Source organism: Tachyglossus aculeatus, chromosome 2, assembly GCF_015852505.1.
Source record: "Tachyglossus aculeatus isolate mTacAcu1 chromosome 2, mTacAcu1.pri, whole genome shotgun sequence".
Taxonomy (NCBI): Eukaryota; Metazoa; Chordata; class Mammalia; order Monotremata; family Tachyglossidae; genus Tachyglossus; species Tachyglossus aculeatus.
In genome coordinates this window covers 29949684-29975143 of record NC_052067.1, presented here as the reverse complement: position 1 = coordinate 29975143, position 25460 = coordinate 29949684, and the positions used below count along the sequence as shown (strand labels likewise).

Here is a 25460-nt window from a genome sequence, read left to right as displayed (position 1 = left end):
CATCTCTGTACCCCAGATAGCAGCATGACTTAATGTTGTGCAAATCATAGTACAAAAAATATGAATCCACACAAACTTATGGGACATTTTATACATGGCTTTTTGTTTAACAAAAAAAGTTATGAACAAGTGACTCAGCCCAACACCCAATTTAAGTGATATGTAGCGGCATATCAAATTTGGCACATCATTGTTGTCAAAGGTCAGCAATACTGTCAAAGTGATATCAGAGTGATGATGAGCAAAAACACTTGTTAATAGGATCCCCATATTTAATTGGCAAAGGAATAAGGTTAACCCACTTCTCCCCAACCTCCAAAATCCATCTGTGGATTGATACTTTAGAAAGGAAATATTAAGGGACAGAATTTAAAAGAAAAATGCAGTGTCATTTCCTGAGTCCAGCTGAATAGAGAAAAAATATATTGGTGGATCCTAAGATGACTTAGATTCTTGATCCTAAAGTAAGGCTTCAAAATGGATAGTTTTGCATCATCAGAAAGCATCATCCAACAGATCAAGAAGAGATTATGATAGTCTTATGGCAGCAGAACCGAAGTATTTCTAGAATAACCATAATCATAATTAAAGTCCAGAAATAGTTCACAGGAATGCTCCTGTCCAGATAAACGTGAAGATTGTCAAACAAGAATCAATTTAAAGTTTCATTATAGACTTCCGAGAAGAAAATATCCAGGAAAAATCTGTTAGAGGTCTTCCCAATGCAGTTCTGCGAATGATGGCAAAGATCAAATCCCGGCTCCACCACTTGTCAGCTGTGTGACTTTGGGCAAGTCACTTCACTTCTCTGAGCCTCAGTTACCTCATCTGTAAAATGGGGATGAAGACTGTGAACCCCCATGGGACAACCTGATCACCTTGTAACCTCCATAGCACTTAGAACAGTGCTTTGCACATAGTAAGCCCTTAATAAATGCTATTATTATTATTATTAGCATTAGTCCCAAAAATCAGCAGAAAAAAAATTAAAATTGGGGCAAATAAAGTTATGCATTTGAAAAAGGCAAGGCTCCAACAGGAACTCTGGATTCTGTGGTTCCTAATTATAATAATAATAATAGTGGGATTTGTTCAGTGCTTTGTTTATACCAAATACTGTACTAAACACTGAATAATTGGGTTGGACATGATCCCTGTCCCTTCAACAGTCTCTTATCTGATGAGGGAGAACAGATATTGTATTAAAGTCTGTCTCCTCCTCTAGACCGTAAGCTCACTGTGGGCAGGGAATGTTATATTGTTCTCCCAAGCAATTAGTATAGTGCACTGCACATGATAAGTGCTCAATATGATTGACCACTGTGGGCAGGGAATGTTATATTGTTCTCCCAAGCACTTAGTATAGTGCTGCTCTGCACATGGTAAGTGCTCAATAAATATGATTGCCTGTGATATTGAATCCCCATTTTACAGATGAGGAACTGAAGCCTTGATAAATTAAATGACTTGTCCAAGGTCACCAGGCAGCAAATGGTGGGTCCAGTAATAGAACCCAGGTTCTCTGACTCCAGTACCGTGCTCTTTCCACTAGCCCACACTGCTTCAGAATTTCACGGAAACAAATACCATAAAAAAATTCCCAGTGATTTTGAATCTTCATTTTCCAATCTTGCAATTCTTGGGGACCAGACTTTTCACTGAGCCCTCTTTCACATCTTAATCCATGAAGGAAGAGGATAGAATTTAGAATCTCTCTAAGCAAATGGGACGATATTTTCAGAGGACACCATGGTATTTGTAAATTGCTTACAATGTGCCCAGCACTGATCTAATCACCGGATCATCAGGACCAACTGTGTGAAATGCCCTAATGCCCTAAGAATGTTGATTCTCTAAGGAAATTCCAGATGGGGTTTCCTAAGCAGCAGAGAATCAGCAAGTCCCAAAGCAAAATCTTCTTTCCACTCTTGGTTAAAGAAATCTCCCCTATCACCCTCCTTGTTGAAGAAGTTCATCTAATGTATTTCTCAGATAAGGTTTGTCCAAGTCTGATGCCAGGGGTCATCAGACTTAGAACTCAGGAGGAAATCTGTTTCCAGATCATGGCTCAGCCCCGTTTACTTCATTTTGTGGGAGAACCTGAGATTCAGGTTCATGAAGCCTTATTTTTTTAACAATGGATCCCACCATGGAGGGGGAAATACCTTATTCCTGTCCAGGCAGCTTTCATGCCCCTCCATATGTAGGGGCACATATGGTATTAATAACGAGATGACCCTCAGCCCCAGTGGCTCAGTGGAAAGAGCACGGGCTTTGGAGTCAGAAGTCATGGGTTCAAATCCCGGCTCCACCAATTGTCAGCTGTGTGACTTTGGGCAAGTCACTTAACTTCTCTGTGCCTCAGTTACCTCATCTGTAAAATGGGGATTAAGACTGTGGGCCCCCTGTGGGACAACCTGATCACCTTGTTACCTCCCCAGCGCTTAGAACACTGGTTTGCACATAGTAAATGCTTAATAAATGCCATCATTAATTAATTATTTCTTCCACAGTAAACATCTGGGGCTCAAAGGGGGCTCAATCTTGTGGAGAAATGTGGAGAAGCTGTCATTATGGGGCAGGGTGATCCAAAAGCACGCCTATAGTGGGCTGCTTAATTAACAGGAAGATGTTCATGAGGTTTATGAATACCTGCTGCCTTCCTGTCATGACCTTCATTATGTATGATGGCATCAACCATGGTGGGCAGACTTGGGAAATGTCTTAGAATACTTCCCTGTTTCTATTGATTTCCTGTCCTACCGTAAGGTACTTCTCAAAAAGTGTGTAAATAATCCTGTAATCCAAAGGATTCCTGGATGCATATTTTATTTTTTGACCCCTTGTTAGTCTGGCATGAGCAGCTTTTTGGAACTGAGTCTCTAACAGTCGAAGCACATATGGCAAAGCTGCTTCATTAACAGACATGAGTATATGTGTAAAAGAAAGGTGCCATGGGTTTTCCAAATACCTGCTGCCAGTCAGTTCTGCTGCTGGAGAAGCAGAGTGGAGGCTAGTGGATAGAGCACAGGCCTGGGAGTGAGAAGGACCTGGGTTCTAATCATGACTCCACCACTTGTCTGTCCTATGACCTCAGGCAAGTCACTGCACTTCTCTGTGCCTCAGTCATCTCACCTGTAAAATGGGAATTAAGATTGTGATCCCCAGGTGGGACATGGACTGTCCATCCTGATTCATTCATTCATTCAATCGTTTTTATTGAGCGCTTACTGTGTGCAGAGCACTGTACTAAGCGCTTGGGAAGTACAAGTTGGCAACATATAGAGACGGTCCCTACCGAACAGTGGGCTCACAGTCTAGAATCAGCTTGTATCTACCGCTGCACTTAGTACAGTGCCTGGCACATAATAAACGCTTAACAAATACCATAAAAAAGTACTTTCCCAAGTGCTTAGTACCATGCATTGCAACCAGTGGGCACTCCAAAAGTAGACCAAGGCAACTTCTGTGCTACTGTTACTACCACCACCCCCGCCAATCTTCTTTGAAAGAGACCCCAGCCCATTTCTGTAGTTCCACATAAAGCCCCTCACCAGCTACCCTGACAATTTTGCATCAGGGGGACTGTTCATACAAAGGATACATGAAACTATTGGAGAGCTTTCATGCTAGGCAGTGCAACAGATTGTAGGCTCTGAAGCTCTCAGGAAGCAAATACAAAGACAGAATAGCCTCGACAAGGTGGCCCCTGGCGGTCCACAGAACAGATGTGGTTGATACTTTTGTTTGTGTGTGTGTCAGGGGAGTGTTGGGGTGGGAGTTGGGGATTGTAAATTGAGCCATGTGGGTTTTGGTGGAACATAGATGCCAGAAACTCAACTAGTGGGACCTTCTTTATGCTTACAATACCCTGGCCCAAGTAATCCCACAGTGCTGAACTTTCAAAACCTCCAGAAACCATAGAATAAAGATATTAGTATTCCTTTGATTCCCAGGCTCCTGATTGAGGGAGCAAAATAAAACCTGAAAGGCAGAGAGAGGCCTCTTGATGGGACTGTGTTGGTTTACAGTGAGGAGCAGGGTTGGAAGGGAGGAAGAAGGAAGAATGTATACTGTCCTTTCATTAGTTTTAAACCCTGTGCTACAGGATCTGCCTGGGGCATTTCAGACACACATATTGGAATTAGTGTGAAGTGGTCAGCCAGTGTTCTTTCCCGGAAAAAATAACATTTTTAGCAGACTTCAATTGAAAAAGAAGGAATAGAGAATTCTGTAACCAGTAAATGGTCATTTGTGTCTTCAATGGGGGTGGGGCATGATAAAGACATCTTCTGTACAAAAGCAGTAGGGGCTAAGACTGTTATCATTATTTAAAGGGAGTATTAGAAGTATGAAATAATAATGGTACTTAAGTGCTGGGAATTTGTCAAACACTGGGCAAAGGGCTGGGGTCGATGCAAGATTATCATATTGAACACAGCCCCTGTCCTACATGGGTCTCAAGATCTAAGGGATGGATGGTAGAGATGACCTCGAAGAGCTCATTATGGGTAGGACATTCAAGACTGAGCTCTGTTTCACTGCAGTGACAGCTATTGGAGTGGGTGTATGTGTGTTTTGGGGTTTATTTGTGGGGGCATGACAGACATCCAGGCCCCTTTCTTATACAATCTAGGCAACACTTTCCAATCAGGCTTGGAAACAGCAACTCTACAATGTCAGGACAGATTAAAGCTTTAAATCCGTAACATTTTAACATGTGTGTTGATCTGGTTTTCTGTAAGGATTAGTTTAGATGCCATTACAAGTGAGTGCGTGTTTCTGTCATGTACCTCATTGGTGCCTTTGAAATCCATGATGTACCCAGATCTTTACAGGAATCCACTATGGCCTGTCTAATGCTCTTTTTAGATATTTGCAGTGACATTTTATGTTGAAAGGAATGAACCTGGTTAAAGATGCAGTTGAGAAGCAGCACAGCCTACTGAATAAGAGCACTGACCCGGGAGTCAGAAAGACCTGGGTTCTAATCATGGCTCTGCCACTTTTCTGCTGTGTGACCTTGGGCAACCCACTTCACTTCTCTGTGCCTCAGTTACCTCATCTTTATTTACCAATCAATAAAATGGGGATTAAGACTGTGAGCCCCAAGTGGGACATGGACTGTGTCCAACCTTGTATCTACCCCAGTGCATAGTATAGTCCTTGGCACACTGTAAGCGCTTACCAAATACCATAAAACAAAGAACAAAAAAACTTAAAAATGGATCATGTCATGTGAATGGTGATAAGAATTAAGAAAATTGTTTGAGTAAACATTTAAAGGTCAAACAAAATATCTAATTCTGAGTTCTTTTCAGAAGAATCTATAATTCAGGAAAATTCCCAGTGCGTAAAATCAACAGTTTTGAAAACCAAGGAAGCATTTGTCACCTATCTCCTGACTTCTCTAACTCTAAGCCAATTTTGTCCATTGTGGGATGGGAAGGAAAAGGGAAGGAGAGGCCCTTTACCGGGGACTCTTTCATATTAACATTGATTTAAAATGATTCAAGGCAATGTTTCCTGCCAGTTTTTCCTGCCTTGGATATTGAGGAGGGAAAGAAATGTTACTAGGCAAACTTGACGGGTGTACATGGCTTTGCTGCCAACCAATCAAAGTGTTCAGCCATAATTACTCATTTTTATTAATGAAAAATCCACAAGAGAAAGAGAACAGTTTTTTATCAAGGGAGTTTGGAGCTTAATGGATGCTGATAAGTTTGACAAACGGGTGGGTAGGGAAAAGCAATTCACAGAAAGTCCACTGTCAATTCTAATGATTAGGCTTCATCCTTTATTAGGTAGTGAGTAAGAGACAACTGATGTTTACAGCGCAAATTTAAGTGAGTCCATTTCCATGAAAATTGTTCCATAGAGCACTGAGGCAAAGAGATCCCGAAACTGCTGGTAGTTTCTCGGCGAGGCTGATGGAGAGTGTAGGGACGACACTAGGTGCTTGCAGCAAGTCATTAGTTAACAGACCTCCCCTGTGTGCTATGGCTCCATGCAGGCCCCAGGCTCACTTTTTCAAGGACATGATTGCCAACTTAAGAGGGACTGTGGGAGAGTGGCAGAATGCTCAGTACAGCGGCCATGGCTTAGGCACAATCCCCAAAGCAAAAAGGAATTATAGGCGTATGGTAGAAAACTAGGTCATAGGCACAGACCAAAGCGCCTTAGTTAATAGGAAGAAAATGACTTTAAAATTCCAAGTACCTACTCTGCACCCTGCCAATTAGGTAGTTAGCAGATCCTCATCTCTAAAAAAAAAAAATCTCAAAAAGGGCTTCTCCTAAGGCTATAAAGAAAGGGATATGATGGTGCCTGTAAATGATGATACAACGGTTTTCTGAGGTTGCCGGATAGAGAGTAATTATAAAAAGGAACAAAATAATGCTGGTGTCAGCACTAATTTGGAATTCTTTGGACAAGGAGATCCGTGGAACGTGTTTTCCTTTCTCTTTGTATGAAAAACAAGGTGAGCAGAATGGTTTTTAAAGAATGTGAGCACCGGAGTGTAGTTAGCCTGTGGGTCTGATGTTTAATTTTGTCCACCCAGGACATGGTTGGGATGCACATATATGAAACAAGAGTCTTTTGTCACTGGTAAGTCCAAAGTCTGTTGCACTTTCCCCTCATATCACTTGAACTACTAATAAATAGTAGGTTCTGGGAGCAAATATTGAGCCTTCCTCCTTTTACACCTTCAAGAGCCTAAACAAAGCCTATATAAAATAGTCCTATGATCCACTGGAAAAGGGATAAAGGGTGCAGTGTATCCACCCACCGCTTTGGGTTTTGTTTTACAGAGTGGAAGATGGGAGGATCCAGGGAGGTGGGAGAAGGAGGTTCCCCAGCCTCCCCCCGCTCCACCATAAGCGCTTAGTACAGTGCTCTGCACATAGTAAGCGCTCAATAAATACGATTGATGATTGCAAGAGTTTGGGACCCCTCTGTGCTTATGCACTGCCCTGTGCCGTGGATGCACACCTACTGAGGGGCAGCCTGGCTCTGCCACTGCTATGGCGCGGGCCAGAGAACCTGGACCTCACTCGGCGGGCGGGGTGGGGATGGGGGGGTCGTGCCAGCTGCAAGATGGTCAAAAAGTCTGGAGCAGCTGGGCTTTGTTGCAGAATCTGGGGGGCAGATAGGGTGGGGAAGGGCTAACCCCTTCCATACAAACAAATGCACAGCAACTGCCTTCCCCACGTGGAGAACAGATCTCAATTTTGCCTGCCCCTAAGACTTGACTTTTGTTTCCCAACTTGTTTTGCCTCTCCCACCATCTTCATAGTTACTTTTAAATTTTGGATTGCAAGAAGCAGGCAGCCATTCTCATAAACTGAAAGCAAATCTGTTTTTCCACTGTCTGTTCCATACCACTTAATGGTCAAGTGTGAAGTTGGAAGGTTAGATCATTATTTTATATAATAGATTTTCTGTTTATCATTTTGTCTTTCTAACATATATACAATATATATCTATTCTTATATATACCCCTGATAAATCTTGTTTTCAAAGGACACTGTTCACCCATGTACGCCTTATGGTGAATATATAAGGCTTATAGCTGTCAGAATGCTGATAGGTCAGAATTTAGGGTGCAATAGGAACTTTTAGGTAATTTTTTCTCCATCCCTGTGATGTGCTGTTAACTTATACTTTTTGGCTGTTCTTACATTTACCTATATATAGTTAAACATTTATATCACGCCAGTAGGAATTTTTTTTTAAAAATAGGCAATGCTGATTTCATCTTTAGGCTCAAAACAAAAGCATTTGCCCATTGAGGCAACCCACTGGTATGATATAAAGAGAATATACTGCAGAGATGTAAATACGCATTCTGTTTTCATTTGTTAGGTTTGGCCATGCATGTCACACACATGTTTATGAGTTATTTTATGGTCATCCCTAGCTCATGAAAACTGAATAGCTACACTGCCCTCCATCCCAACATTTTCTATATGGACATAGGACACAATACTCTTAGATACAAGATTTACATAGTACACACAAATTTAAAATTTCACTGCTACGTGGCCTGTGGTGGAACTACAGAAATTGTAATAAATGGTCTTTTTTGCTGAATTTTTCTTAATCAAAACTCTTCAGTACATCTGAGAATATCAATGGTCCTACAAGGGGTGGGAGGAAAGGGGGAGGAGAAACTGATTATTGTCTAGGAAGACCTTCACAATATTATCGTTTGCATTTATTCTTTTGGCTACTTACCAAAGTGACAGAGTTGTTCATTCTACTCTTTGCAATTCACTTAAGAACCTAGTGGCATAGATAGAGATACAGCACTATTGTTTTACAAGACATCTACTGCATCTACTTTTGTTCAGATAAATACCCAGTTAACGGCTGACGTGGCAAAAGGATCGGTGTGGGTACTACTATTCACAGTGTTTCTTTTTCTTTTCCTCTTTTTCTTCCAACGTTTAATCTACAGAATAAAGTATTGTGTATATACATACATTGGAACCAGTTAATGCCCTTAGAGAAATGTAGAGTTGTTTCGTGAAGCAGGAAAGACATTGCAGGGGAAACATGTGCCAAAAAGCACGGTCACAAAGGCTTCATAAGTTCTATGGGTCACTACGAATCAATGCTGGAGTCACTTCTAAAACAGTCAATATTCAAGAGGAATGGTCTTATTTGGAGAAAATACTGCCCCTCCCCCCCCCTTTTAGAATCTTTTCAATTCACTATCAAAAGTCCTGGCTCTTCATATATCTATATATACTTTAAACTATAAATAAACACTGCATAGTTTGTTTTTTTTTTTGTTTTGTTTCATTTTTTTGGAAAAATTATTGCAGTACAAGGACTCTGGTCTGGAGTTCAATAAGGAGCGAACAGCACAGGAGTATGCGTGGTCCGAATGGGCCCAGGCGCTGGTCGGAGGAGCGCCGGAGGAAGCGCTGACGTCTGGAAGAGGGTGGCTGCAGGGGCCGTTCGGAGACTGAAGGGGGAATTCACGGCCACGGCGGCGGCGGCAGCTGCCGCTGCCAAGGGATTTGGGAGAATTCGTGGAGCCAATGGCTTTGACGGTTCCTTTGAAAATACTAATTTCACCTGTAGAAGTGGAGGAGAGGAAAGGGAGAATAGAAAAACAAAGACAGAGTTTGCTTGTCATCCCCAACTGAAGATTCGATTGCTCCTAATGCTAAAAAGACTCAAAATCTGATACATTTTATCCCCATGGTCTGGATGCCTGATTTCATGTAGAACAAAAAATCAGGGAGGCTCGATTGTGCTCGGATTTTGGTCTGGCCTGAAGGAAGACAGCTGGTTGAAAACAAAAAACCAAAATACCCCCCCAAAAACACCCTCATAAAGGAAATTAACTCTTCAGTCAGATTCTCTGGGTGCCTAAGCTATCCCTGGCATTAAATTAGGAACCTGTAGCAGCTGCATTATCTCTAGGGCTTCTTTGATGCTGTACTGAATATTTTAGGAAGCAAGGTACAGAATCAGCAGACTACAGGCCCAGGAAAGAGGACCCCAGTGATGGGACCAAGTTCATTCAACTTTGCGTAACGTAAAACCAAGGCATAGCTTAGGCCCTGGGAGAATCTGGGACATTTTCTTTGAAGGAAAACTGCAACATACAGTACTTGGATTGTATAGGAGGCAGTGACAAGAACATCACAGAGTAAGGAAAAGGAAATTGCCCAAAGATGTGTAGGACCAAAAAGATTAATTAACACTGAAATTGGCAGCTGCTATCTGACAGTCTGAGGATGTAAACTGGGGCACCGAGAATGCAGTTCCCATTTGAACGCACAGCAAAACAGAAGGATCAGATCTTAATAAATTGAAATACTTACCTTCCAGCAACTCTCAACGTCCCTGCTTTCTCATATATTCAAATGGGAGCTGAATGTCTCAGGCCTACTCTACACCACCAGTCTGGACCTCCTGCTGGGAAGTATCAGTAAAATGGCAGTCTCACTGATGGACGATTCACAATTAAGAGACAGTGAAATACTGAAGCAGTGATTTTTTTTTCCTCTTTTGGCAAAGGTTCGAACTCTCATTTTATGCAACATAACTAACTCTGCAGGTGATTTGATTGACACCACTGTACTGCACCTTGTTGGTCATCACTGGTGCACCAGTACTAGACTGCAGATTCAAGCAACTTCTGCCATGCAAATGGATATGCTGCACTAGACACAGACTTGGTTGGACTTACTCTAAGATCTCTTACAGGTGACTGCAGTTTTCCTTCAAATATCCTTCCTTGTAAGTGGCAGTGGTGTGCAATAACACTGGGCAACAGTAAATGGAATTTAAAATAAATGTAAAAACATTTTTGAAAATGCATTCCCGTGTAATCTATAGATCCTTGGCTACTACTGAGACTCAGAGGATAATGCGCTTAGGTGCAATGTCCATTTTGGGCCTAATTTTTTTTTTAAATATGAAGTGAAAAATTGGGAAACAACGAATGAGCATGGCAGGTCCAATGGGATTGTACCTGCCCTTGCTTCACTCATCTTGAGGTGCTTTACAAACTAAACTCAGACTAGGGGCTATGGAGGGGAGGGAGGACAAAAGAGTGACAATGCTTAAGTGACTCCTCATTTACTATGAAAATATTAATTCCAACTTCTTTTCCAGTGGCATCTTGCTCCTCATGCCACAGCCAGATTCAATTGACTAAAAGGAAAGCAGAATGAATGAACTTGTCTTGTTCATCTGCTACACCCGACCTCCTTCCTTCTGTCCCCAAGGACTGTGACAAAAATCTCCCAAAAGCACAGAGGGGCAGTCCATCACTGTATGGTCCAAGGTCTGAAGCTCAGACCTCTCCCACAGAGTCGCGGCAGTGTGCGTACAAATTAAATACTTAAACCATATGCTTACCCCGAGAGGATGTGCTGCCTTTTGCAGTTTGTTGTAGGGGCTGTACTTAGGTTTGGGGGGCTTCCCAGCAGCTCTGTCTTTGTGCCTTCTACTGCTAATGTGCTGGCAGAGAGAATTCAAAAACAATGTTACCTTCACACCGACGTGATTACAGTCCCCCAAAGAAGATCTTTCAAATACTTGCTCTAGAGACATTCCAGGGTGAAGGATATTAGTTCTAGTTGTATAAAAGTGTCAGAAGAATAAAAAGCATTCTCTTAGGTCGTCAATCTAAAATGAGCCCAAGGCAAGCGAAAAACAAGGAAAACTCCCCCCCCCCTTCCTTTTTTCAAAGGTGGTATTATTTGCAGCATCTACTTGTGAAAAATACATTGAAAGGATTTTGGTGTTTTAGTACAAATCTTTTAACATTGGAGGTGGGTTGCAAGAGACAAAAATCTTCCTATGTAGATGCTCAAAAATGTCCTACTGACATAAAATGACTTCTGTAAAAATGTTTATCTCCCGATCTGTGTAGCGTCCACAGTTAAAGTCAGGAAGTGAATAGCTAAGCTTAGCTAATAGCAAGCTATTGTTTGCAATGCAAACAATGTAAGAGAAAAAAACTATATGTAAAACTTGGGAAGTAAACTGCAATATGAGGGCTAGGCTTTTCTACTGGCCATGTACAATTAATTTTTTTGTCTCCCAAAAAGAACTTTTTAGGAAAGCTATTGTCAGCCAAAAACGAACATGGTCATCCTCTTCTATCCTTTAACTCTAATACTGGTCTATCCAGATGATGTAATACTAACATAATGATGTTAAGTGTATAAAATAACAGGAAAATAACTATTTTTTTTAAGTTCAGTGTAGCCTGTTGAATCTCTCAACCTGTTTTAAAAGGAACTCGTCACTGTTCATGGAATATCTATTTTGTGGGGTAGAAAATTAAACCTTCCTAAAGAGTTAGGCCTGAAAACCAAGTCTGAATCCAAGAAGGAAAGTGTCTGCCTCCCTTCGGACAGGCTCCTTAATCATCCTCACAAGTTCTTTTCTTAGTTCTTTTCTTGACTTACCTGTTTAAGTTGTGTCTCGGAGTTCACGTGCACATCGCAGATTTCACAGTGAAACGTTTTGTTTTGTAAGCCTGTACTTCCCTTATTAATGGGTCCTTTGCCTTTGACTCCTGCCCGAGGAAACGCTTTAATAGTTCCGCTTCCATTTCGTGCTTCGAGCATAGTTTTGTGCTTAGTCCCTGAAGAAGAAAATACAATTTTTGAGAGAGGTAAAGGCATTAACTAGTAGGCTATACTGTTCAAGAAACTATATAAGTCTTTCTCTAGTTTGTTCTATATGTTATTGTATGAATATACTTGCCATCTCAATGCACACTGGTAATAAAGTGGCAGTGTTCCATGTTCCATGTCTATCTCATATTTCATGATTAAATTATCCTTTCTTTATCATGAGACATTTTAAAAACAGGCACCAACAACAATACAGTGACTAAAGTGAGGGAATGTGTCCTGAGGTGAAATGAAATGGGTGTAACTTATTTTCAGTAGCTCCTGTGACTGATATGAATCATAACCAAGAGATAAAATGATTTAAAATTGTTGATAGGTACAGTTGGAGGTATGTCATAGGCTTCTTTGAAAAGTTTAAACATGTTTTATAATTTGCCGTGATTAGTGTTTTCTCCCCAAAAATGTGTATTTTCTCCCTTTGTCCTCCCTCCTTCTCAACGACCCAAATAGGAAAATCAACAGTCGTAGGTTCAGGGCAGAAGCAATAACAGGCTGTAGGTTGCCTACACTGCGATTCACTTATTCTGACCGTGACTAATTGAAGCTGAGGGAAAAAAGAGCATCAGATTGCGGTGTAAACACTATGCATGAGCATGCACACACACAAACACACACGGGAATCTGAGGATTGTTTCCTATGAGCAAATCAAAAACATGCTTTAATATTGATAGTAATAATAGCAATAATAATGATTGTGGTATTTTCTAAGCACTTACTATGTGCCAGGTACTGTACTAAGCACTGGGAAGAATACATGCACATCAGGTTGGACACAGTCCCTGTCCCATATCGGGCTCACAGTCTTAATCCCCATTTTACAAATGGGGTAACTGAGGGACAGAGAAGTGAAGTGACTGGCCCAAGGTCACACAGCAGACAAATGGCAGATCCAGGATTAGAACCCATGACCTTCTGTCTCCCAGGCCCATGTTCTATCCTCTAGAATGCAGGATATACTGTCAATGCTTCTCAAAATTATTAAAAAAAAAACACGTTTTATTTGCCTTGCTGACATCTTGAAGGGTCTATTAAAGATGACATTTTGTTAATTTTCCTGCTACGAACCATTTTAGAGGTGCAAAGTATCTCTCTCCCTCTATAACCAGGCCCTAGACATATTTGTACTGTGGCTCCTTTTCTGTTCTGCTCATTCCCTTCTGTTTCTTTTCCATTTTAGCTCTTAGGGTCTTAGGAGCTATGCCTTCTTTAGCACTTTTTTGTTTGTTTTGTTTTTCCTAATGAAGGAGCAAACTGAGAAGTCGAGTGCAAAGTGGGTGTTGCTTGAGCAGGCAGAGTGCTGCTATCCTTGCTAACATGGCCACTGCTTTGGAAATAAGAACGATGAAGTTTAGGAAAGGGACACTCTTTCTGTTCATGTTGCAGTGGTAATAAAGGGATAAGGAATTACACTGAAGTTCATTTCAGTATGGTTAGGAACATTTAGAAAGTGTCACACGAAAGCTCTGAAAGGAATGAAACACAGATTAAATGAAGGCTGGGTTTCAGAGAGGGCTTTTTTTCTTCATTTGCATCTGGCAAAAAGCCCATATCACCAAGGGGTATAATTTGTGTCTTTTAAACAGTTTTTAGGACAAGGAAAGTATCTGTGAACATAACCCAACTGGCAGGTCTGGGATGACACTTAATCTCTGCCATTCTATTCCTGGATGCATAGCCAGCCCGGGACCAGACTCAAAAGTCAGCAGGCTCCATCCAGCCCTTTTATTATTTCAAGAGCAGACCTTCTAAAGAAAAACAAATGGGCAGAGAGGACATCACACTTTCCCTTACACAAGAAAGCAAACTGCCCAGCAAACATAATTACAGAGAAGGAATGGGTCTGGGAAGGAAAATGCAAAGAAAAGCAGCTGTGTAATTCAGTTTGCTTCATTTCTTCTCTTGCTGTTCTCTTGTCTAGCACTTTCCCCACCTCTTTTGGAACCACTTGCACTGGAACAATTTGTAATTGTCTTTGCCTCCCAGGCTACTATTGAATCAACAACCAAAGCTTGCCCTGGATTTAGAATATTTACATTGGCGAGGGGAGGTGGTCATATAAGCCATGCTAAGGCATGATTATGCTATCGTGTGCATGAAGATTCTAGTAGGTGGTAGCTCTACGAGGTTTATGAGCCCATAGAACTGGAAAAGCTCTTGAGTTCTGAGAATAATATGAAAAGCCATATTATTTCAGGATGTTCACTTACCTAACTTTGAAATTCATTCATTCATTCATTCTGCCAAACTATTATCAAACTAGAATTTTCTACCATTGCAACTATATATTGTCAGTTATGATCTACCTTGGCGGTTACCTAATTTATTTTTCTCCTATTGCTATTTATACCCCAGAATATTACTGCTACCTGGATGGGACAGTAGTAATGTCATGGTATACTTTCTGCTTATAATATGCAAACTATTCAGTATTCTATAAGATGTATCTAGCTCCTTTGATTTTACCCCAAACTTTAAGCAGCATGGCTCAGTGGAAAGAGCCCGGGTTTGGGAGTCAGAGGTCATGGGTTCTAATCCCGGCTCCGCCACTTATCAGCTGTGTGACTTTGGGTAAGTCACTTCACTTCTCTGTGCCTCAGTTCCCTCATCTGTAAAATGGGGATTAAGACTGTGAGCCCCATGTGGGACAACCTGATTACCTTGTATGCCCCCCAGGGCTTAGAACAGCACTTGGCACATAGTAAGCGCTTAACAGATGCCATTATTATATCACAAAAAAGCATCTTCACCACCTAGAACTTTTTATTTGTTTCAGTTTCATTGCTCTTTGTATGGATTTCTGTGGATATGGAGAACAGGTCAACATTTTCCTCATAAAAACCATCGTAAACCTGAAGACAGTTATACCTGTCCTCTCAGCCTTCTATCCGGAAGGCGGAATTCCTTTAACTCTTTCCCAGGACCAGTTTTCCGACCCTTCAGTCATTTTTGCTGCTCACCCCCAAACACCCAGCTCTCCTTTAAAATAACACAGGGGGCTAGAACCCTGCTTTCAGGAAAACTTAAAATTTGTATTCCCTCCATGACTGATGCTATTCCAGAGACAACTTTTTTATGTTCCCAATGTGGCTGGGGCTGTGGATTCCACACTTGCCTTTTCAGCCACACATACACTTGTATGTGAACTTCTCTAGCCTTGCTGCCTTCAAACATATATGGTGCCATTCAAAACTGTTTTTTCTGAGACCTTGTAAGAGCATTCCCAGGGAAGTTTGTTTTGTTGGAAGAAATGCAGAAGCAAACACAGAATGAAAGTCCTTGCATAGGGGAATGGTGGCCGGAGGCCATTCCATTGGTGCTTGAAGGTGTCCGAATTCGTGAAGCGTTCCATATTTTTAGACGGCACTACAATCTTTCCCATCTCACAAGCCCGCAACCTTGGTGTCATCCTCGACTCCATCTCTCATTCACCCCTCACATCCAATTGGTCACCAAAATCTGCCGGTCACACCTCTGCAACATCGCCAAGATCGCCCTTTCCTCTCCATCCAAACCGCTACCTTGCTGGTTCAATCTCTCAGCCTATCACGACTGGATTACTGCATCAGCCTCCTCTCTGATCTCCCATCCTCCTGTCTCTCCCCACTTCAGTCTATACTTCACGCTGCTGCCCGGATCATCTTTGTTCAGAAATGCTCTGGGCATGTTACTCCCCTCCTCAAAATTCTCCAGTGGCTGCCAGTCAACCTACGCATCAAGCAAAAAATCCTCACTCTCGGCTTTAAGGCTGTCCATCACCTCGCCCCCTCCTACCTCACCTCCCTTCTTTCCTTCTACAGCCCAGCCCGCACCCTCCGCTCCTCTGCCGCTAACCTCCTCACTGTGCCTCGTTCTCGCCTGTCCCGCCGTCGACCCCCGGCCCACGTCCTCCCCCTGGCCTGGAATGCCCTCCCTCCGCACATCCGCCAACCTAGCTCTCTTCCTCCCTTCAAAGCCCTACTGAGAGCTCACCTCCTCCAGGAGGCCTTCTCTGAGCCCCCTTTTTTCCTCTTCTCCTCCCCATCCCCCCCATCTTACGTCCTTCCCCTCCCTACAGCACCTGTATATACGTTTGTACAGATTTATCACTCTATTCATTTTACTTGTACATATTTACTATTCTGTTTATTTTGTTAAGGATGTGCATCTAGATTTCTATTTATTTTGATGACTCGACACCTGTCCACATGTTTTGTTTTGTTGTCTGTCTCCCTCTTCTAGACTGTGAACCCGTTGTTGGGTAGGGACAGTCTCTATATGTTGCTAACTTGCACTTCCCAAGTGCTTAGTACAGTCAATAAATACGACTGAATGAATAAATGAATGAATGAATGAGGGGATCTTGTACAGTAACCAAGGTCAGCAGAGGAATTCTCCTTACAGCTTAGACTGTGAGTCCCATGTGGGACAGGGATTGGGTCCGACCTGACTAACTTGTATTTACCCTAATGCTTAGAACAGTGCTAGACACATAATAAGTGTCCCACAAATGCCACAGTTTATTTTTTTTTTTTACTTAAATATCTGGCTAACAGTTGGTGAAAACCATCACGGCTATCGAGTTGGCCACCTCCTGTTTATCTACAGCATTATGGCACAGCATCAGCACTGTGTTGCAATCACTTCTAGACTGTGGGCCCATTGTTGGGTAGGGACTGTCTCTATATGTTGCCGATTTGTACTTCCCAAGCGCTCTGCACACAATAAGCGCTCAATAAATATGATTGAATGAATGAACTTGGGCTGTAACTGAGAAGCAGCATGGCTAAATGGAAAGAGCACCTGGGCTTGGGAGTCAGAGGTCATGGGTTCTAATCCTGGCTCTGCCACTTGTCAGCTGTGTGACTTTGGGCAAGTAACTTAACTTCACTGTGCCTGTTACCTTATCTGTAAAATGGGGATTAAGACTGTGAGCCCCACATGGGACAACCTGATTACTTGTATCTCCCCTAGCGCTTAGAACAGGGCTTGGCACATAGTAAGCACTTAACAAATATCATCATTATTATTACTATTATTAATTGGGTTTTTCACATAAAATTATTGTGTAAACGTCACACTTTGCGGCAACCCTGCTTGACTTATTGATTGTTGCACACACTGTCCCAGTGAAAACATGACTAAAAGGATTGAGGAATTCCAAGTTTGTTGCTGGCGAAAGGCCTATCGAGTACTGCCTTTATCATAAGCACATCTCTGCTAGAAGGAGGAACTGTGTGTGCAAAGGGACTCTGGAGAAATCGTTATCACATGCACATTCCGGGGAGGGAGGGAAGGAAATTAAACGAAAAGGAGAAAGTTTGGATGGGCTTGGTTAATTAAGGGGGTTGGGGATAATAAAAGGAAAAGCCTTTTATCTCCTACCGCCTGGACATTTGAACCCCTGGCAAGTAGGGTCAGTGGGATGCTTCATCAAAAGGGCTTGTTTTGAACCTCGTGAGCCAGTAGCCCGAGAATTAATTCGTTCCCACCAGTTCCTGGTCCTAAAGCTCATTAATGGTGTGTGATGGGAGGGTCCATTATCATCAAATAGGTGGAAAACTAATGTACACATGTTTAATGAGTACATTGTTTTTCACTCTATGTTCCTTAATTCATATTGAGATGACTGTGAATTAATATCTGTGTGACTATAAAGTCCCCCTCTAGACTATAAGATCATTGTGAGCAGGGAATATGCCTATCAACTCTTTATATTGTACTCTGCCAAATGCTTACTACAGTGCTCTGCACCCAGTAAGTGCTCAAGAACTTTGATTGATTAATTGATTTGGCCTAAACAAAGAATAATTGCCTTTCTACAGATGAGTGGCATGAGTCATACTGATATAATTAAGTGTTAAAAAAGTAAATATCCATGTACCTAGTAAGGTAATGAATCAGCAGGGTAAAATGCCTCTGAAAAATGTTACGCTTCATATTCACCTAGAAGCACTTTTAGGTAAAAATATTAGTTATTTTATATCCGCTCTATTCACGTAACTGCTATTCGTATGAGTGCTAACCACTCACACCTATAAACAAGTGGCAGTTATGTTTTTCTATTCCCATCTGCAGAGTACATTGTGTTTGATATTGTTGGCCACTGAGAAATTACGAGATATGGTGGAGCTAAGTATGCTGCTTCTATATGAGTATATTTAGTGACAAGAAATTATATGTCAGTAGAATTCTACAGTGTAATCTCCTAACCATATTATTTTATTACAAAGCACATAGCCAGATTCTTCAACTGTGCCAGGGTTTACAAAGGGCAGGCTGTTCAAGACATTTATTGTGTGTGTTAATGAGTTGGCGCATCTCTAACTACAGGAGAAATAATCACTCCAAAGAGCATTTAAGGAGGTGACCTATCTGAGCACTCTGTACTTCCCCACCTCGCTCCTCTTCTTTGAAAAAGGTTTACCTTCATTTTCTTTGTATGATAACAAGCAGATAGATATAAGTTGCTATTTCCAGCAGAGGAACTGAACAATCCACAATGAAAGATAGTGTTCTGAAATGGCTACACAGAAGTGAAAAAGCAAAATAAAAAGCTGATGAAATACTACTAGGAATCCCCAAAGTATTTCCTTCTCACATCAGTTATTGAGGCTCATGTTTGATCAATTCTCATCCAATGGGCAATATATAAAGTAACTTGTTTTCGTTCTTCCCTTGGAATGGCTATTTAATTTAATCACATGTTCTACAGAGAACTGTAGATCATGATAGAATAACTATTAATCTTCCATAAAAATAAACTCGAGCTCAAGGGGGTGTTTGCCCATTGAGAATTTGGTTGCCTGAGTCAAGTCTGCCCCCCACAAATTTATTGCTATTATGCCAGAATGCTGAATGGGTAGTAGTCTAGAGAAATAATTGTGTTTCCAATAATGTTTTTTTTTACCCCTGTCCCTTGGATGCAACACCACCTGAAGAGAGATACAGATATACTTGTTATGGGTTAACAGATAGTGAGTGTAGAAGGCTATGGAGAATCAAAAGGTAACAGAGATTTGTACTCAAGGCCAAATTTTCTGTGTGTTTGCCTGCCCCTGAACTCTCACTGACTTCTAACAGCACAACATATACAAAAGGCATGTGAGGACTGAAATAATTGGTCGCCCCATGCAATTACTGCACCGGATTTAAAAATCGATACCTGAACAGCATCAGTGCACCCTGACTGGTTGACATCTCCCAGTCTGCCAATACTGGTTATATTTATTCTACCAAGTGTGTGGTAATTGTAATGTCTTTGCTGCTACACTTTCTCAGAGGTTTGCGGCCCAGTATCATTAGAAAAGTCATGCTTCCTGACTCAGGGTTCATATTCTAAAATCTCTCTGAACCCAATAAGAATGGAAGAACAAGGTTCATCTTCGCCGGAGTAGAATCAATCGATCAATCAACGGTATTTATTGATCGCTTACTATATGCTGAACGCTGTTCTAAGCGCTTGGGAAAGTACAAGAGAATTCCCTGACCATAAGGAGCTTACAGTCTAGAATTACTGGCTTTCTTGCAAGGAAAGCATTAGGAAGCCATACCAGATAAGCAAGCACCTAGAGGCTACATAAAAATTCATAAATACCCTTCAGTGCAGAAGTGAGTTAGCATGTGTAATGGGTTTGTCGCATAATGACCTACTGTTTAGAAACTTGAAAGAGACTGATTTCTTTTAAAGGTAGCTTGCATGCAGTGGGACTCCTCCCCCCATGTAAAAGACACTTTGCTTGTCATTTTTACTCTTTAATGGTTAATGAATTCCATGTAATTGCCAGTTTTCTGCCACCTCTTTGTCCCCTGCTGCAAAAGATCTAATCTATTCAGAGGAACATAATTGCAGAGCTGTTGAGACAGAAACAAAATTGCTACATCTCACCACTGTTGTGCGCCTCCAGCTGTGAGGCGGAGTTGACAGCAACCTTGCATAGCGAACAGTAAAGGAGTCTTTTTGCCTTTTCTTCTTCAGTCTCCACGGAAGGACATGCGCTGTTGCCAGTGGCTGTTGTGGGCTTTTTTTCCACTTTGGAGGTGATCTCAGTTGTCATAACACTGCTTTTCCGAATTTCCACGGTTGTCGTTGTCGATATTGCTGGTGTCCCTGGAGTACTGTCTGCAGTCAAAATAACAAGATGACAGAACAAAAATAGTTCTTTGAACTTTCTCCATTTGGAAATTTAGTGCTGCAAATGAATTACCCCCAGTATATTTTTATGATTTTGGAAAATATCATCATCATCATCATCAATCGTATTTATTGAGCGCTTACTATGTGCAGAGCACTGTACTAAGCGCTTGGGAAGTACAAATTGGCAACATATAGAGACAGTCCCTACCCAACAGTGGGCTCACAGTCTAAAAGGGGGAGACAGAGAACAAAACCAAACATATTAACAAAATAAAATAAATAGGATAGATATGTAAAGTAAAATAAATAGAGTAATAAATATGTACAACCACATATACATATATACAGGTGCTGTGGGGAAGGGAAGGAGGTAAGATGGGGGGGATGGAGAGGGGGACGAGGGGGAGAGGAAGGAAGACGCTCAGTCTGGGAAGGCCAAATATGTATCAAAGCAATAAGTATCACTTGGTTTGCTGTGCCCATTTTTTCTCTGAACCCTTGCCTGTAGTGAGTTCACATTAGACATTTATTTCAGCACTTAGAACAGTGCTTTGCACATAGTAAGCGCTTAACAAATGCCATTATTATTATTATTATTATTTCATTTTCAGGATTAAAAACATTCTTTTATGAAGGAATTGATGATGTCCATTATGAAGGATTTTGAAAGCCTTAAATTACAGAACAAATCTGCAGGGATTTGTAACTATTCTTCAGGAACATTTTTCCTCTATTGCTCGTTTCTGACACCCTTCCTTTATCTTCTCATCTTTCTTCCAAAATCTTGGAACTTGATTTTCTTTCTCTGATATGGAAACAGGTCTGGACTTCTTGTCAGTGATACTTAGAGCTTCAGAAAGTGAGATTCCGATAGCAGATTGTTAACACGCGTAGAACTACATGCATGAAAGGAATAACACCGGGGGATGCAATGCACACCCATAAAAGAGCACTGAATGTTTGATTATGACTTTGCCATAATGCACTGAACCCAGGAATACTTTCGGTCCCTAAGTGCAGTCATTCATTTTCCCTCACAAGACATCTAGTGTACTGTGGCTTCGTCTGCTGGTTGTAAAGATTCAAAGAAAGACCAATTATTTCTGGCAGAATTTAAACACTTCATAGAATTATACGAAATGTGTATGTGTTTTCTTCTGGGTATACATTTGTGGGACGCAGGCAAGGGTTATTTACTGAACAGGGGTTGTAAGCACGCATTAAGTACAATGCTCTGCACAAGTAAATATTCAAGTTGACTGAGTGACAGGACTTATCTGTCTGTGATCCTGTCCTGGCACTTGATGTGGAGCATGGGCCGTAAATTACGCTAATGGCACTTCTCAAAAGCCTAATTGTAGCATTTCTGGTGAGTCTAGGTGGGTCTTTCAGTGGTAGAGAAAGTTGGACAGCCTACTTACTGCCTCTATAGATCTTCAGTATGGGCTGAAGCCTGAGGTCATGTTGTTTCACGGTCTGTCTATCTGATAGTGTCCCACAGGATGTACTGATCTTCTCAATTTGATTTTTAACTTCCTGTCTTACCTTTGCATCACCTGTAGTGTGCTAAAAAAGTAAGAAGTAAGGCAAGGAACTTGTCTGCTAATGCTGTTGTATTGTACTCTCCCTAGAACTTAGTCCTCTGCATCTAATAAGCACTCACTAAATACCACTGATTGATTGATTGATTGATTGATTCTCCTCAGTCTGCTACCAAGGCAGGAGCCTGGGGCAGGATTTGGTGGCTCAAGAAAAACAACGTGGCCTAGGGGATAGAGCGCGGGCTTGGGAGTCAGAAGGACCTGGGTTCTAATGGTGGCTCTGCCACTTGTCTGCTGTGTGATCTTGGACAAGTCACTTCACTTCTCTGTCCCTCAGTTACCTCATCTGTAAAATGGGTATTGAGACGGTGAGCCCCACGTGGGACAGGGGCTGTGTCCCACCTGATGTGCTTTTATTCACACCAACACGTAGTACAGTGTCTGGCACATAGTAAGCGCTCAACAAATACCACAGTGATGATAAAGTAACAGAATTCTATGACCCTATTCAGTTCTCTGTTGCCGTGAAAATCTTGGTTTGTGGATAGGGTCTCCTAAAGGCAGGAAGACACGTAACTGACTTATCTGTCCCTAGGACCAAGCTGACTCTGCCTAAGAGTTTACAACTGTCGGTATGCCTTCTTGAGTGGGTGGGCCCAGAGCGCAGTCATCTTCATACAGCAACACTTCTTAGATACCTGACTCATAAGATTTCTGCTGATGTCCACAGCCTGAGGAAAGATTGCCTAACGATGGAAAGCACGCTCTAACATCTGGATCTCCATATGTTGCCAACTTGTACTTCCCAAGCGCTTAGTACAGTGCTCTGCACACAGTAAGCGCTCAATAAATACAATTGATTGATTGCTTGATTGATTGGATCCAGGCCCTTGCTGCATCTTCCAGCATAACCGTGTCAGCGTGGCTTAGTGGAAAGAGCACGGGTTTGGGAGTCAGTCAGTCAATCAATCAATCGTATTTATTGAGCGCTTACTGTGTGCAGAGCATTGTACTAAGCGCTTGGGAAGTACAAGTTGGCAGCATATAGAGACGGTCCCTACCCAACAGTGGGCACTCAGTCTAGAAGGGGGAGACAGAGAACAAAACCAAACATATTAACAAAATAAATAGAATAGATATGTACAAGTAAAATAAATAGAGTAATAAATATGTACAAACATATATACAGGTGCTGTGGGGAAGGGAAGGAGGTAAGGTTAGGGGAATGGAAAGGGGGAGGAGGGGGAGAGGAAGGAGGGGGCTCAGTCAGGGAAGGCATGGGTTCTAATCCTGGCTGCCACTTGTCTGCTGTGTGACTTCGGGCAAGTCCCTTAACTTCTCTTGACCTCAGTCCCCTCATCTGTAAAACGGGGATGAAGACTGTCAGCCCCACTTGGGACAACCTGATTACCTTGCATCTCCCACAGTGCTTAGAACAGTGCTTAGCACATAGTAAACGCTTAACAAATACCATCATCATTATCATTATTAATAATACTAAACTGAGGACTAGAAATAGTAGGAAGTCCTGCTTACCCTGATCGTGATGGGGAATGAATCAGACACGACACCCTGAGAAGAAAAACACTATCAAGTGGATTGTAAGACTTTCCAATGCCATGCAGGGCCCCTATCTTTTGCTTCTGATGTAGCCTCCCAATTGCTTAGTTTGTACAGTGCTCTTGCAAACAATACAACATGGTTCAGTGGAAAGAGCACGGGCTTGGGAGTCAGAGATCCTGGGTTCGAATCCCGGCTCTATCACTTGTCAGCTGTGTGACCTTGGGCAAGCCACTTAACTTCTCTCAGTTACCTCACCTGAAAAATGATGATTAAGACTGTGAGCCCCACGTGGGACAACCTGATCCCCCCAGCGCTTAGAATAGTGTTTTGCACATAGTAAGTACTTAACAAATACCATCAACCCCCCTCTCCCCCCAAACAATAGGTACTCAGAAAATGCCATTAAGATGTGCTGATCCTTGTGATTCTGTTTCCAGTGTGCTGCAAAGGTCACATTTGCCATTATCACTCTGCAGTGTGAAATAATGTTGCATTTCTGGGAGCTTGCAGTCAGGTGTCAATCTAGGATCTAGCCAGCAATAGAGAAAAGTGAGATGCCGGGACAGAAGACACAATCTGACCTTTCAACTTGACTGTGATGATGGGAGTGGTATCTTTGAGACTTCTGTCATGCTTTCTTAGTGGCCCACTGCTGAGGACAACCTTGATGTCACTTTCTCTAGCTGCCTCACAGAGAGAATTCCAGGCTTTCCCAGGGCTATTAACCTTGTTCATTCATTCACTCATTCATTCAATCCTATTTATTGAGCAGAGCACTATACGTGCTTGGGAGAGTATGACATAACAATAAACAGACACATTCCCTGCTCTCCCAAACCTGCTATCTACCTCCCTCTGAGCATTGCTTTGCGGTAGTCTAGCCTAACTGATGGAGAGACTTGGAGAAGGGAGAGAGCTGACTTGTAGAGGGCTGTCAGTAATCCCAGATGGTGGATGTCAGCCTTGTGGCCTCCCGCACCAACTAGAAGACGTGTGCAAGGTGGCAGTCTCATGGGAAAACTACCCCTCTCTTTACCTAGACAGCACAACAGATACTGTTAGCACCATTAAGACCCTGTCAGAGTCTGTAACATCGTCTCAGTCTGTCATCAGATATATGCCTTGGGAAGTCCAATTTCCAGCACTGTATAGATTGTCTTCTCTAGACTCTTTGTGAGGGATAGGGAACCCGTGGTTACTTGAGAAATGGATCTATCTCCTCTTCCTCTTCCTCCTTATACATTAACAGGGGGGCAGTGCTGTGCCGGGTATCAAAAATCACCGTATTAAGTCCAAGCCAGACCCCGTTCGGGATTCTAGTGGTTATAGAGTGCTTTTGTAGCATTCCCCCAACTCCACAACCCTGAAACAGTCAGTTCATTCTGGGATTTTCACAATGGGGAAACTGCTCTGCTCATGTTTGTGGAGGCAGGGGAGAATCTCATTCATTCATTCATTCATTCATATTTATTGAGTGCTTACTGTGTGCTGTACTAAGCGCTTGGGAAGTACAAGTCGGCAACATATAGAGACGGTCCCTACTCAACAACGGGCTCACGGTCTAGAAGGAGGAGACAGACAACAAAACAAAACGTGTGGACAGGTGTCAAGTCAACAGAATAAATAAAAATAAAGCTAGATACACATCATTAACAAAATAAATAGAATAGTAAATATGTATAAGTAAAATAAATGGAGTAATAAATCTGTCCAAACAAATATACAGGTGCTGTGGGGAGGGGAAGGAGGTTGGGTGGGGGGGGATGGGGAGGAGGAGAGGAAAAAGGGGGCTCAGTCTGGGAAGGCCTACTGGAGGAGGTGGGCTCTCAGTAGGGCTTTGAAGGGAGGAAGAGAGCTAGCTTGGTGGATGTGGTGGAGGGTGGGCATTCCAGGCCAGGGGGAGGACGTGGGCCGGGGGTCGATGGTGGGACAGGCGAGAACAAGGCACAGCGAGGAGGTTAGCGGCAGTGGAGCGGAGGGTGCGGGCTGGGCTGGAGAAGAAGAGAAGGGAGGTGAGGTAGGATGGGGCAAGGTGATAGCCTGGAAGCCGAGAGTGAGGAGTTCTGGGT

At 42.3% G+C, this 25460-nt stretch overlaps 1 protein-coding gene across 3 annotated transcripts in view; it reads right to left on the bottom strand.

Annotated features, from left to right (window-relative positions):
* Positions 1 to 5636: 5636 nt before the first annotated feature.
* The window catches only part of ZNF385D (zinc finger protein 385D), a 478212-nt gene continuing 458388 nt past the window's right edge, over positions 5637 to 25460 (bottom strand). For 2 of the 3 annotated variants that reach the window (XM_038768519.1, XM_038768536.1), the window contains 4 exons: positions 20039 to 20272; positions 11943 to 12121; positions 10885 to 10986; positions 5637 to 9087 (listed from right to left, as the gene is read on the bottom strand). In XM_038768519.1, coding sequence (XP_038624447.1) covers positions 8854 to 9087; positions 10885 to 10986; positions 11943 to 12121; positions 20039 to 20272 — 749 coding nt within the window. In that variant the 3' untranslated portion in view covers positions 5637 to 8853. Of the gene's footprint in view, positions 9088 to 9377; positions 9937 to 10884; positions 10987 to 11942; positions 12122 to 20038; positions 20273 to 25460 lie in introns of those variants that run through there. The other variant, XM_038768528.1, reaches the window with a different exon arrangement.